General features: G+C 44.2%; 1 protein-coding gene across 1 annotated transcript in view; it reads left to right on the plus strand.

Annotated features, from left to right (window-relative positions):
• ATXN7 (ataxin 7) overlaps positions 1-14,374 on the plus strand; it is an 89,532-nt gene extending 75,158 nt beyond the window's left edge. The window contains exons 6-11 of the mRNA XM_017875025.1: positions 2,617-2,882; positions 4,723-4,921; positions 5,285-5,406; positions 9,990-10,968; positions 12,108-12,174; positions 13,927-14,374. Of these exons, the coding sequence (XP_017730514.1) occupies positions 2,617-2,882; positions 4,723-4,921; positions 5,285-5,406; positions 9,990-10,968; positions 12,108-12,174; positions 13,927-14,036 (1,743 nt within the window). The 3' untranslated portion in view covers positions 14,037-14,374. The remainder of the gene's footprint in view (positions 1-2,616; positions 2,883-4,722; positions 4,922-5,284; positions 5,407-9,989; positions 10,969-12,107; positions 12,175-13,926) is intronic.
• The last annotated feature ends 335 nt before the right edge of the window (positions 14,375-14,709 follow it).

Genomic DNA, 14,709 nt, shown 5'->3' on the forward strand with positions numbered 1-14,709 from the left:
AGCCTTTGTCCATTCACTCATTGTAGAACTTTTTATTACATACATCTGTGAGCACAGACCTTGCTCAGTCTAGGTCCCAGGGAATAAAGGGTTTAGCACAATAACCACATGTTCCCTATACTTGTGGCGCTTACAGTCTAATGAAAGAGATGGAGATTATTGATCACCAAAATAAGTGTAAAATTACCACTGATGAGTTATAAAAAGATGAGAGGACTACATTATGAAAGCCTGCAAAAAGGGAGTTTGGGCAGGGAAGGCTTTCTTGCCATAGGAACATTGGGCTGAAATCAATATGATGATTTATCTGGGCAGAGAGGGATGGGAGAGGTAGGAGAGGTGGAGGAAACAATATGTGTGAAGGCTCTGTGGCAGGGACAGAGCAAATTCTTTAAAACCTTAAAGCCAACCAGATGGCTGAACAGAAAGAGGGAGGAAGAGGTACGCGGGACCAAAGGAGCAGGGATCAGTAAGCAAGGGTCTTAGAGTGTGCAGGGCCCCGGAGCCTAGTTACACAGTCAGTCTTTATCCTGTGAGCCTTGGGCAACCCCTATCGGATTTCTGTTTGGAATGTTCTTCACAGCTCAGTAGAAACCCTACTTACTCTTCAAACTGAGCTGGGAAAATGTATCTGCCTGCTTTCTTCATTTGGCTGTACTGTGCTAGGCACTGGGAACATTCAAGCTGAGGAGAGGTTTATACATCTGCTTGGAGAGACAGGCAGGTGGACCGGTAATGTTATATGTTCATTTGTTCTTTCAACACATGTTGGAGGGCCATTATTTTTATAAACTTTTTGTTCAAAGCATTTGAGTACCAGGTATTCTTCTAGATGCTGGTACAACACAAACAAAATAAAGTTCCTTGTCTTCATTTAGGTTACTTTCTTATGGATATTTTTCATATTAAAGAAAATCAAGTAAAAATGTAAAAAGCTAAACACATTTATCTGTGCCAGGTTAGATTATTTAGGTAGACATAGTTGCGGTGTGTCTCGTAAGGAGGTGGGTTGTGTTATTCAACTGAAAATGGTAGTTAGAAGCATAATTCCCTTTTTAAGTCCCTAAAGTTGTAGCAAATATGCCAATACATTTGTATTATGTGTAGGGGTATGCATACATTTATTCTGTAATATAAAAGAAGGAAATGTAGGTAAATTCATGTATGTTTATGGATATGTGATTGGGGCCACTGTAGCTCATGTAAACTCATCCATTCCTCAGGATTAGCATCTCCTTGCATTTTTACAGACTGAGATCTCAGCAGTATGGAATGGTCAGGTTTAACTTGAGTAATTGGACTTGACTGCCAATAAGATTTGCCCAACTCTGACCAGTTTACACTGTTACATTCGACTGTGTCTTCTGTTAGCAATAGTATTAGGCTTATTTGTTTTGTTTTGTTTTGTGTTTTGTTTTTTGTTGTTTTTTTGTTTTTGTTGTTGTTGTTGTTGTTTGAGACGGAGTCTCGCTCTGTCACCCAGGCTGGAGTGCAGTGGCCGGATCTCAGCTCACTGCAAGCTCCGCCTCCTAGGTTTACGCCATTCTCCTGCCTCAGCCTCCCCAGTAGCTGGGACTACAGGCGCCCGCCACCTCGCCCGGCTAGTTTTTTTTGTATTTTTTAGTAGAGACGGGGTTTCACTGTGTTAGCCAGGATGGTCTCGATCTCCTGACCTCGTGATCCGCCCGTCTCGGCCTCCCAAAGTGCTGGGATTACAGGCTTGAGCCACCGCGCCCGGCCTGTTTTGTTTTGTTTTAATGCCAGTAACTATGAAATGTGTTTGGACTACAGGCACATTTTCTTATAAGATTTGCTTCAATCACAGGTTTGTATTCGTTGCCTTAAGACAAACACTGCCATAATTTGACTTTTCTTTTTCCTTTGTGTGCCCATTTCTTAATTTTGAAATTAGACATTGTCTGAAGACCCAGGGGTATTGTCCATCCCATTTCCTTGATTTCCATAGCCAGTGTCTATCTATAGGGATTACTTTGTTTCCCTTCCTGTTCATAGCATTTCTTCTCAGCCTCATCTGTCCAGTGCTCCTTGGCTGTGGCAGTCTGTCTGCAGAATGCTTTGGGCCACTTTACGTTTTTACATGGCATTTTCATTGGAATAGAGAGATGCAATTGCATTGAATTTTTATTCTCTGGAAGTTACTAAAAGAATACTTTCTGATACATGTTTTATGGAATAATTGTTTCTTCCCTTTAACATTCAAAATTTTAAATGGTTCAAAGAGGGTTTTTCTAATGGAGTTGATAAGAGCCCCCAAATCCAAATGGCTATTGTGTCACAAAACATGAGTACTTGTCATATGGCACTAATGGTTGCACTTAGTTACATACCAGGTATCACCGCTCACATTTCTTCTTTCTTCTGATGGAAGTAAGATTTCCAGATTCTTCTGCATTTAGAGCCTAGAATGTATACTTCTAGTCTAGCTAGGGAGAAAATATTGGGCTCTTAAGGTTTTTAGCTTATCAAATGCTGAGTACCCTTTCACTATGCTTATGGTCTAGGTTGCTTTTTTATTGGGAGTGGTGTTTGGGGATATAAGGCAGACCAAAAATTAATTATGAGATTCTTCAGTTTCTGTATTTTTTTGGTCCGCAGACACATTCCTTAACCCAGCGCAGGGCTGTCCAGGGTAGAAGAAAGCGATTTGATGTGTTATTAGCCGAGCACAAAAACAAAACCAGGGAAAAGGAATTGATTCGCCATCCGGACTCTCAGCAACCACCGCAGCCTCTCAGGGACCCGCATCCCGCCCCTCCTAGAACGTCACAGGAGCCGCACCAAAACCCTCACGGAGTGATTCCTTCTGAATCAAAGCCTTTTGTAGCTAGTAAACCTAAACCTCACACCCCCAGTCTTCCAAGGTAAGTCAAACCCTCCAACTCTCTCCCACCTTCGGAGATGGGACTTGCACATACTGTAAAATCTCAGTATGGTCATGATGTTGAGAAACATACATCAGGCTCACTGTGGAGATAGTTTTCTTAAGGGAGTTTTACTAGGAAAAAAAAAAAGAGGTTGAGTTCATCAGTAAGTTTCAACCAGGGCTTCTCTTGGTTGTAAATGCAAGCAGCAAAATAAAGCTAGAGTTATCTGCTCTATAGTTGCTCAACATCAAGTGTCTCAACCCTGTTGACCAGGCAGAAATTGGTCCTTCCTGCGGGTTAGTGACAGGAACTCTTCACTGGCTTTGGCAGCAGTTTCCCTTTCATTTCTCTTTATATAGCAGTGGGAATTCTTGCTGGGGACAGGCATTCAGCCTGAGTTTTTACAGCATCCGTTTATCAATGTGTTTTTTCATTCATTCATTTGGGGCTTTGTCCCGAGCATGTATTAGCATTTTAGTAGCAGAGTAAATAGTGAATCAGAGTGTTTTAATGAGAACTTATACACATACCTCAGAGACAGTGATGGTGGAATATGTCTGTGTTTGTGCTTATATACTGAACCAAGTTGAAGTAAAGACTGTACCTAGTTTCCAGAGGGAAGGGAAAAAGAAAGGCGTAGAGAAAGAGGGGCTTCCATGTTAGCCGTTCATTTATTGGCAGCAAGAGCTTCTGCTGAGGAATGTGCCAGCCATTGGTTGCTATTGCTTACCATTTCACCCGCATGTGTCTGATCTTTAAAATGGTTGCATAAAGGTGGAAGCACCTCCCTCGTGGAAACCCAGGTGTCTGTTTGAGCCTGTCCCAACATGAGCTTTGTGGTTTCTATGCAGTATGCTGGAGGAGCTATCAGAGGAGGCTCCTCAAAGTGTGGTCAGGACCTGGCCAGAGATTCCTCCCCAAGTCCTTTCTTTGGTCATCTTCTCGTTGAAGTGTTTGCATCTAGAAAAACGTAAGCTTAATTCCAGAGGCCATTATAGGTGCAGGAAAAATACTGCCTTAAGTAAGAGGCTGTAGGCTATTCACATAAAGTGGTAATAACACCTTATTCTTGTATCACTTCCTGTCTCTCCTAGGTTATCTTAGAGCACTTTGTGCATTACAGTCAGCCCTCTGTATCCATGGGTTTCACATCCATGGTTTAAACCAATTGCAGATTGAAACTATTTGGGGAAAGAAAAAATTGTGTCATACTGAACATGTATAGGCTTTTTTCTTGTCTCAGTATTCCCTAAACAATACATTACATAGCATTTACATTGTATTAGGTACTAAAAGTAATCTAGAGATTATTTAAAGTATATGGGAGGATGCGCATAGGTTTTATGCAAATACTACACCATTTTATATCAGGCCACTTTGTACATTTGTGGATTTGCAGATTTGGCTATCCCCGGGAGGTCCTGGACTTAATTCCCCATGGATACCGAGAGAAGACTGTGTTTCATTTATTGTCTTAGTAAACCACATCCAGTTGAAATTTGAAGAGAAATCAAAGAATTCTGTTAAATTCCACATATATTTCCCCTTCTTTGGGGGAGAATAGAAGAGGGACCTGAACCACCCAAATGGCAATAGAAAGGATTCGTTCTAAGTTACCTTGATTGTATCTGGCAAACAGCTGAACTTAACATCCTACAGTTCAGGAGAGAGGTTCCTTTAATCCCAAGCCACCTGGATCGGCATCTGTTTTCCCCCAGTGCTAGAGGTGAAACCCAGGCCTCCCCTAGGTTGTTTTGGATACATTGTTGTATCTCAGTTAAGGTGGCTGATTCCCAGGTGTGTGATCTGATCGGTGCTGCACTTTCTACTCACCAAGGCCTCCAGGCTGCCCTGCTCAGCAAGGTGGAAGTGCCCCCATTGACCCTCCTCCAGTCCATGAATCTCCACACCCTCCCCTGCCTGCCACTGAGCCAGCTTCTCGGTTATCCAGTGAGGAGGGCGAAGGCGATGACAAAGAAGAGTCTGTTGAAAAACTGGACTGTCATTATTCAGGTCATCATCCTCAGCCAGCATCTGTAAGTTCCACGTCCACCCCCGCGTTGACCCTCCCCACACAGCATGGACAGGGCACTGCAGGGGGGCGCGCCAGGGACCTTGGCATGCCCGTATGTGTGGGACGCAGTCAAGGTGTGAGAGAAGCTCAGAACAGGGTGCCCCAGAGGCAGCACACACTCTGTATGGGGGACATCTCATGCTTTTTTCCCTTTCTCTTCCATGACACTCAGGGCTAGGCATTGTCACTCTCATGCTTCACAGCCTCCGGTACTCAGAGGCAGTTCTGTCTTTCCTGATTAGCTCCTTTCCTGAAGGAGTGAGAACCCTGACTGGGCATGCCAGTGTGGGAGTCAGCAAGCACGCGGCTATGTTCTCTCTTGCAGTTTTGCACATTCGGGAGCCGGCAGATTGGAAGAGGCTATTACGTGTTTGACTCCAGGTGGAACCGGCTTCGCTGTGCCCTCAACCTCATGGTGGAGAAGCATCTGAATGCACAGCTATGGAAGTGAGTGCCTGTTGTTCTTGGGGAGAGGAGCTGACTTTACAGTGTTGCGTTGTCTTTTGTTTCCTGTGAGACTGATGTTATGAAGATATGCTTATCTAAACGAAGCTGGCCTTTGGCCCTGAGAAGGTGCCTTGTCATTCATTCATTCATTCATTCATTCATTCATTTACTCCACAACTACGTATTGTTCTGGGTCCTGAGGTTCAAAGCAGAAGGACTCTCATGTGTATGGAACTCACAGTCTAGTTGGGATTGTCTGAGGGGAAAAAAAAACTAGTCTACAGAAGAATAAGGAGATGATAGCTTGTCCTAAGTGAGAGAATGGAAACAATAACAATCACCAAGACTTACTGAGAGCCAACTATACACCAAACAGCTTAGATATACTTAACATTCACAATTCTCTTGTCAGTTGACCATGATTATACCCTCCCCCACACCCCTGTTTCTTTTTGTGTGTATGTGTGTTGTTGTTTTTTTTTAATAGATGACAAAACTGAGATACAGTGTCATGCAGCAAGTTAGTGGTAGGGCCAGGAATTGAACCTAGAGGTAACATGTTTTCAAGTAAACAGCTGAAAATATACACGCCAGAGGGATTCAGGGAAAGCCTCTGTGAAGAGGCAGATGGATGAGAAAGAGCAGTCACTGGGATGGTGGGGAGGAGTGGGTTCTGGGCAGAGGAAGCACCTGTGTCAAGGTCTTGAGTCAGAAATGACAGCTTTTTGGAGAGATAGCAAGAAAGTGAGCATGGTACAAGATGAGGTCCAGGAAACCAGCAGGGGCCAGGTGACACTGAAATTGCTTCAAGGTAGAGGAGCCATGTGCTCCAGTTTGCAATTTAAGACACCTTGTGTGATATTATGTACTTAATGCTTCCCAGACAGGATTTTAAGTGGAAGAAGAGTTCCGTGGCCAAAAAGGTTTAACTCAGCCTTTCCTGTAAAAAAAAAAAAAATTGTTCTATTTTTTACTGCAGAACTTCTCAGAGCCTTTAATGGGCACTGTGCTTTGTAACTCTTGAAGCAGGTAATGTCATGTATAATGTGGAATACGTCCCAAGCTCTTTTCACCTCAGAACCTTTCTTAGGGGAACATCTTGGAGAACTAGTATTCAGTGGGAGTGACTTTCGTGAATAGTAAGCTTTACTAAAGTGACTGTCCAGTAATCCCCAGGCCATCCCAGATCCTCTGTTTGGGCATCATTTACTAGGGCCTCCTTAAATGGACTCTTTCAGTACATTGATTTGCCTCCCTGCTTTGGTTTTCTATTAAAGTCAGACGCTGGTCAGAGGCCTTGGATTGTCTGCAACCCAAAGAACCATCTCCATGATCATTAGTAGGACTTACATTTGTTTCCTTAGAGGACCAGATCCAGAGCACTGTTACTCTGCTTTTCTTTTTCATGTTTCTTTCTGGTTCTTGCTGGATAAGAGGTTCTTCTTTATGAAGGAACATTGTCCCTGGCTAGACACAGAATCAGGGGACTGGTTTTGGTGGTTCTGCAGGGGTTTTTCCACACTAGAACTCCCTAAGATACATGAAATCTCAATTTCATATTTCTTCCGACTACCCACTGGGACTTGGAAAGCACATTGAGCTCATGAAACTATGGGTTTAATGTACTCCTAAGAGTGTAGAATGGACTTCTGAATGTTTTATCCACATTATGTTGGTATGTGGCTTATGGCCAACAGTTTGAGCAAAGATAGTTTCAGTTTCTAGTGACTTGTACGGTGAGACTTTCCTCTTGATGTTGTGAACTTTTTAAAAAGTAGGATCATAAGGTCAACTCTCCTGTCTACTCTCTGTTCTGTCTGAAGGCTGCCTATTTGCTTCCAGGAAGAAGGAAACTGACCCTTTCCATTAGCATGACCACTGGTTTTTAAAAAGTCTACAGCAACAAGGGACATGTTGCTCAATAATGAGCTGGCACATAGGCTTGGGGCAGATGAGACCTTGGTGCATGATGCCCCCCAACATAGGAGTGCTGGTAGCCTTTTCAGGCAGCCCTTGAGATTTGCTCTGGGGAGCTCAGCACTTCTCATCCAGAGAACTATTCTCACCTGGCATCTTTGAAGTCCTCAAGGAAACTTTCAAAGTGATCCAGGTCCCATCCTACTGGCTCAGCCCAAAATCCTTCTTCCTTAGAGGGTTATTGTGGTGAAATTGGAGGTAAGTGAAGTGGGAATTGAGTATGAAATGAGTAAACTTCAGTTTGTGGAGTCTCTGGCCAGTGGTGAAATTAGACCAGCACTTTCTCTGCAGCATGGCCATAACCTGAAAGGCCACTGCCCACCTCCTGTGATTTCTGTGAACTGCTTGTCCTCTGTTGATTTGGGACCAGTATCCCATATTCCCTAAGAAGGGGCTGGGATGGTTTTCAAAGGTTTTTGTTGGTGTTATTATTATTATTTTTTTAACTTTTTGAAATGGTAATACAGTCACTGGGCTTAGAAAAGGAAAAACGAGCCTGAGGCAGAAGAATGGCGTGAACCTGGGAGGCAGAGCTTGCAGTGAGCCTAGATCGCGCCGCTGCACTCCAGCCTGGGTGACAGAGCAAGACTCCGTCTCAAAAAACAAAGGAAAAACGAGTATAAAGAGGCATACATTGAAAATCCCGAGTCGTCCTGTCTCCTACGTGCTTGTTTTCCACCCAGCCCCCACAGACGTTACTATTTTTTATGTATCTCTACATAGTTTATTTATGCAAACACAAGTCAGTATGAGTACATAGTGTTATTTTGCTTCTTTATACACAAAAGAGTAACTACTTAAAAGAGCTTTTCTAAGAGGAACTTGTAATTGCCTCTCCGAGAGATGCACATCCTTCCCTGCTCTGGAAGGGAAGATTTGGTTCCAGGCAGCCTGGTCTTTAGGCCCTGGCTTCCTGAGCCACCTGGTGGTCATGAGAAGCCACTGCTCCCAGTGAGCAGTAGCGCTTGGACTTCATTTAGAGCAGGGATTCTGGATGCCCCAGAATCAGCCAGGGGCCTTGCTGCCATACAGCTTCTGATGCAGTCAGAAGTCATTCTGGGGTGGGGCCCAAGAACTCAGCTTTCCTAACCAGCCTCTCAGGTAATTAATGACAGTGCCTGCCACCCTCCTCTATGAGTAGTGCGGAGAGCCTAGCCTCTCAATCTTAGTTCCACATTAGAATCCCCTGGAGAGATTTAGAAATTACTGATGTCTGTCCCCACTCCCCGCAGAGACTCTGGTGTAATCGGTATGGATGTGGCTTAAGCTCCACAGGTGACTGTAGTGTGCAACAGCTGGAGTTGAAAAGCACTAACATCAGGCCAGAGCTGCACCCTTGAATGGGGTTTTGGGTTTTGTTTTTTGTTTTTCAAAACAGGGTGTCACTCAGTCGCCAAGGCTGGAGTGCAGTAGTGTGATCTCAGCTCACTGCAACCTCCACCTCCCGGGTTCAAGCGATTCTCTTGCCTCAGCCTTCTGAGCAGCTGGGATAACAGGTGCATACCACCATGCCTGGCTAATTTTTGTATTTTTAGTAGAGACGGGGTTTCACCATGTTGGCCAGGCTGGTCTCAAACTCCTGACCTCAAGTGGTCCACCAGCCTCGGCCTCCCACAGTGCTGGGATTACAGGTGTGAGCCACCATGCCTGGCCTGATGGGATTTTTAAAGCATTTGCAAATACTTGCAGTCATTAATTCATTTTATTCATAACAGTAGTCTTTAAAAGCATCTGGAAATCACCTGGGCAGAAGTCTAGGCCAGCTCTCTCACTGGGGTAGTGGTTGGGTCAGCCAGGGCTACTCTGTAAGTCAGAATCAAGGCAGTCCTGGCACTTGCCTTCCAGTCAGGTCTTTTTCTCTTCTGTCACCTCAGTTTAAATTCTGCCGAAGAAGTTTTTGAAATTTTGTTACTGTCACATTTAACATTCAGAGCTAAAATAAAAGGAGACCCTCCCTGGTTTGAATTTAGACGGTTTCCACATCCCCTGATAAATATCTTGCCCACACATTCTTAACAGAATCCATTGTTACAACATCATGCTGAATATCCCTTGATACTGTGGGGCTTTAGTGCCTTTTTCAGGCCAATAGTTATGACCTAGCAGTTGCTGTTAATTAGCTGCACCCTTCCTTTTCTCTCATTCATTCCTGAATTCTCTAAAAATTTATTCAGTGCCTTCTGTGTTTCCTGCACTGTGCTGAACAAGGACTACAATGGTAAATAAGCTGGGGATGACTCTCTGCAGAGGATTTGGTGATTAGCAATCCGACACTTAAAGGATGAGCAGAAGTTGGGGTATTGGGTCATGGCATTTTCTCAGAATATAAGGAACGGCTGGAAGCAGGGAACAGGGCATTGGGGGTGGGAGGTGGAGTTAGAGGCTGGGGTAGTAGCAGCAGGGAGTTGCACACATATAGTTACTCTAAGAGCCCCAGGAAGGCATTAAAGAATTTGAAGGAGAGAGGTGACAAAATTGGCTTTGTAGTTCAGAGTGATCGCTTTGATGTGGATGATTTCTCTGTGTCATAAGCAAAGAGGATGCCATCTGAAAGTCTCCATGAATGGCTGTGGTCAGTGTCATTCACTCTCTTCTCATTTTTTCAGGAAAATCCCACCAGTGCCCAGTACCACCTCACCCATCTCCACACGTATTCCTCACCGGACAAACTCTGTGCCGACATCACAATGTGGAGTCAGCTATCTGGCAGCAGCCACCGTCTCTACATCCCCAGTCCTGCTCTCATCTACCTGCATCTCCCCAAATAGCAAATCGGTACCAGCTCATGGAACCACACTAAATGCACAGCCTGCTGCTTCAGGGGCGATGGATCCTGTGTGCAGTATGCAATCCAGACAAGTGTCCTCTTCATCCTCATCCCCTTCCACGCCCTCTGGCCTTTCCTCGGTTCCCTCCTCCCCTATGTCCAGGAAACCTCAGAAATTGAAATCCAGCAAATCTTTGAGGCCCAAGGAGTCTTCTGGTAACAGCACTAACTGTCAAAATGCCAGTAGCAGTACCAGTGGCGGCTCAGGAAAGAAACGCAAAAACAGTTCCCCACTGTTGGTTCACTCTTCCTCCTCCTCTTCCTCCTCCTCCTCTTCTTCTCATTCCATGGAGTCTTTTAGGAAAAACTGTGTAGCTCACTCTGGGCCTCCCTACCCCTCAACGGTAACATCTTCCCATAGCATCGGCCTCAACTGTGTGACGAATAAAGCAAATGCGGTGAACGTCCGGCATGACCAGTCAGGGAGGGGCCCCCCCAGCGGGAGCCCTGCTGAATCCATCAAGAGGATGAGTGTGATGGTGAACAGCAGTGATTCCACTCTTTCTCTTGGGCCCTTCATTCACCAGTCCAATGAACTGCCTGTCAACTCCCACGGCAGTTTTTCCCACTCACACACTCCTCTAGACAAACTCATAGGAAAGAAAAGAAAGTGCTCACCCAGCTCGAGCAGCATCAACAACAGCAGCAGCAAACCCACAAAGGTTGCCAAAGTGCCAGCCATGAACAACGTCCACATGAAACATACAGGCACCATCGCAGGGGCACAAGGACTGACAAACAATTCCCTCCTTCATCAGGTAGGAAATGGACTATGACCCCCATGGGAATGCCCATTTCCTTTCCCTTAGGATCTTTTGCCAGCTCAGAAATGTGTTTGGTTGGATTGGTTGGTTGGTTTGTAAACAGATATTCAGCTTCATGGTGTCTTAAAAAAAACAAAACAAAACAGTTCACAGCCATATGAAGGTAAAACAAGCTCTTCTGCCAGAATTTCTGGTGCCTTTGGAAGATGCTCTTCGGAAAGAAAGTACAGTAATGCGTTTTTAGTAGATAGAACCGCAGAAAGCATCAGGCATGACAGCAAAATCATAATTGGAGGGGAGTCCCTTTATGAGATAGCCAATAATGTGTTATCCCAATGCTGTGAAGTGTGTGCCATTCAAGGCTTTAAGGAGGGAAACAGGCATTGTTTCCTGGGTAGTGGTTCTTTAGTATGTTCCTCTGAGGAAAGCTGGGCTAAAATTAAACTGATCTAGAAAGGGGTGATTTAAGATTTAAAATGAGGGCCGGGCGCAGCGGCTCATGCCTATAATCCCAGCACTTTGGGAAGCTGAAGCAGGCGGATCACCTGAGGTCAGGAGTTCGAGACCAGCCTGGCCAACATGGTGAAACCCCCGTCTCTACTAAAAATACAAAAATTAGCTGGGTGTGGTGGCGCACGCCTGTAATCCCAGCTACTCAGGAGGTGGAGGCAGGAGAATTGCTTGAACACGGGAGGTGGAGGTTCCAGTGAGTCAAGATCACACCACTGTACTCCATCCAGCCTGGGCAACGGAACAAGACTATATCTCAAAAAAAAAAAAATTGTATTCTTTTCCCCTCAAAAGAATTTCAGATATTCTGGTTAAATCTCACCCCTTATTTTCTCTTCCCGTTTTGAGGGAGGCAGGAAAACAGGATTCAGTACGGGCATAGCAGAAGATTGAAATCTCATTCCAAGCTTATAGTTAAAAAGAAGTCTGCATATGAACTCATCAGTAGAGAAGTGGCTAAGTGGTTGTGGGATCCATAATTAACCATGACTTTCTCTCTTAGGCTGTATTTTTGTCTCGTCCCAGCTCTTCTGCCTGTTACTGACCTCACCTGTAGCTGTTTCTTCCAGCTTCCTTTGCTCTAACTTCCAGCTCATCTCTCATCTTGTTATTTTATTCATCAGGATATCTCCTCACCTTGCTTACGAACAGGAATTTCAGCAACATCACCCCAGAGCCCTGATTTAAAATGTGAGGCTCTTTTTCATGGTTTTTTTTCCCCTTCCTCGTCTTCAGAACTTAACTCAAATGCCAGCCAGGTTAGAACTTTTTCAGAAAATACCAAGAAGTTTCTTAGTATTTTCTTAGTGTGATATAATTTTCCTCTAATATTTGGGTGAATTAACACCCAGTGCCAAAGGTATGGGGAAAATATTTGTGAATTTAACCAGCTGCATACATTATGGGTTATTATGTGTTGTTTGGTATTCTGATCAGGGGATTCCTGGACAAATCTTCTTGGTTTGTAGTTACTCATTACAGTTTATAAATCCAGTATAAACACAGAAGACATGGTGTACCCATTATTCATCACACCGTCATTGAGAGTAGAGTCCCCAGGAGACGTGATCCCCATGGGAGGGGCATCCCATTGTGCTGTAATGTCCATCTCACATCTGTATTAGTGAGCACACTGTCTTCATTTAGGAGTGTAGATCTTAATGCCCACAAGTAACAAAAAGGACAGAAGGGGGCCAGGTGGGGCACAGCAGAGATTTGACAGCGCCTACTAGAAATAGGGCGACATGGAGCAGCTGCTTCCAGACATTGGTTACCAGCTTTAAAGAGAGGCTGCAGATCTGGACTTGCATGTGAAATTTAGTCGAGATATATGTGTGTATGTGTGTGTGTGTGTGTGTGTGTGTGTATATATATACACACACATACATACATATATCCACATACGTAAATACACACATACACTTGTTTTTTTCTCTTCTTAAATCTGGTATAGCCTATGTATCTGTGGGCTATCTTTGGCTCATGACCTGCCATTTTGCCACCTTTGATTTTTACCATATAGTGGCACTGTGTCTTACTAGAACAATGCAGACAGCCTAACTTTGGGCTTTTTCCTTAAAATCAGTTTCCACTTAAATTTGTGTTTGAGAGAGATTTTCTCTGCAGAGGAATACTTTTTTTTTTTCATGCTGCACAAATCCTGGGGCAGGAGTGGGGGTGCTTGCTTAGAGATCAAAGGATCATTGAACCCCAAGAAGTGTTGCACATTTTTATGTCTTTGTTCATTTATCTTATAGCTTTCATAAGAATCTCAAAGGGACTCATGACCCCAAAATGCTTTAAAGAATGCTGCTGTTATAAAAGTAGGGATCTCTACTTACTGTTCCTTGTGGAGCTGCCTTTAAAACAAAAATAACTGGGCTAGTTGAAGTTTTCTAAACAAGGGGATGAAGAGTGGGACATGCTAGGAAGTCTGGGAGATGATGGGGTTGGGTAGTGACCCCCAAGAGTCTGTTCATGGCCTCTGCCACCAAAGATGTAAAAGCCCACTGTGAATGCCAGAGTTTCCTCTCCCCCAGCACGGGCACTGCCTTGAGTGCGAACTGTCACGCCTGTGTGTGCTAGCCTTTGACCTTGTTCCCTTCTCAGTTAACAACCTGGAATACCTTCAAGGACACAAAATCAGTAAATAAAACCAACAGGCAAACATAAGAGCCTTTTCTCTAAGCTAGAAACCCAGGCCTGCATCTCTTCTAGCCAGTTGTCTAGAAGTGAATCTTTGTAATGATTGTGCCCAGTAGTAGTGAAGGCATTTGAAAGCTAAGGCCAAATTCTGTAGCTGACTGTTCCTGGTGTCACTCAGTCAATGGAGACTTTAGTAGTGTGCAGTTTTTGGAATATTCTTGTTTAGAATCAAGAGAGTGCAGTGTGCAAACGCTTACTTACCTTTTCATTATTTCCCCACCCCCTCTTCTTTGAAAGCCAAAGGCACGTCCCTGACAGCTGAAAATAGCACGGGGAGGAATAATGCGGACACTTTTGAGGACAAGTTACACCTCCACTCAGCACTCTGGACTCCACGATGCCTTTGAGTCTGTTTTCCCAACCTCCTGTGGGCCTCAAGGGTAGAAACCTGCCTGGCTGTTGTTTTAACAGAGGATTTCCCTGAAGCTGTGTCTCTAGCAGTGAGTACTCATAAAGGACACTGGATCAAGTTCAGCCACCGAATTGCTTTTATCAGTGTTAAAGTGGTCTGGACTGCTTGTACCAATCTGTGAGAAGTTTTTGTTTTTGTTTTGTTTTTTAACTTGCAGTATATCACGGAGCCACTCTTCAAGTAGATTGGCTGGGCAAAAGAATGTTTTGGCAAGAGCGTTACTGTAGACCTTTCTCCCTCCTTCCTTTTACTACCTTTTTTTTTTTTTTTTTTAACACTGTCGTCTGTAGGTCACTCTCCAGCAGTTAGGCACCTTAACTGGAGACCAGAAACCTTCCAGAGGACAGAGGGCTGCATCCCAAGCAACCCTCTGAAGAAGGAAATTAGGCTTTAGATTTTGATAGCAGTGTTCCAGGAATGAAATACGGATGTTAGCCCAAGGCACCATGACAAAGTAGCCCAGCCTTTTGAAAGTAATTTGGGAAAAGAAACTGTCAGAAGTTTCTAACTTACAAACTGGTTTGAGATTTTCGATGCCCAGACAGCAAGTATAAATTATTTTGGAGACTTACTTTTCGTGATACAAAAGCAATTCTGTGTGTGTGTGT

This window comes from Rhinopithecus bieti, unplaced genomic scaffold (assembly GCF_001698545.2).
Source record: "Rhinopithecus bieti isolate Rb0 unplaced genomic scaffold, ASM169854v2 scaffold_8601, whole genome shotgun sequence".
Taxonomy (NCBI): Eukaryota; Metazoa; Chordata; class Mammalia; order Primates; family Cercopithecidae; genus Rhinopithecus; species Rhinopithecus bieti.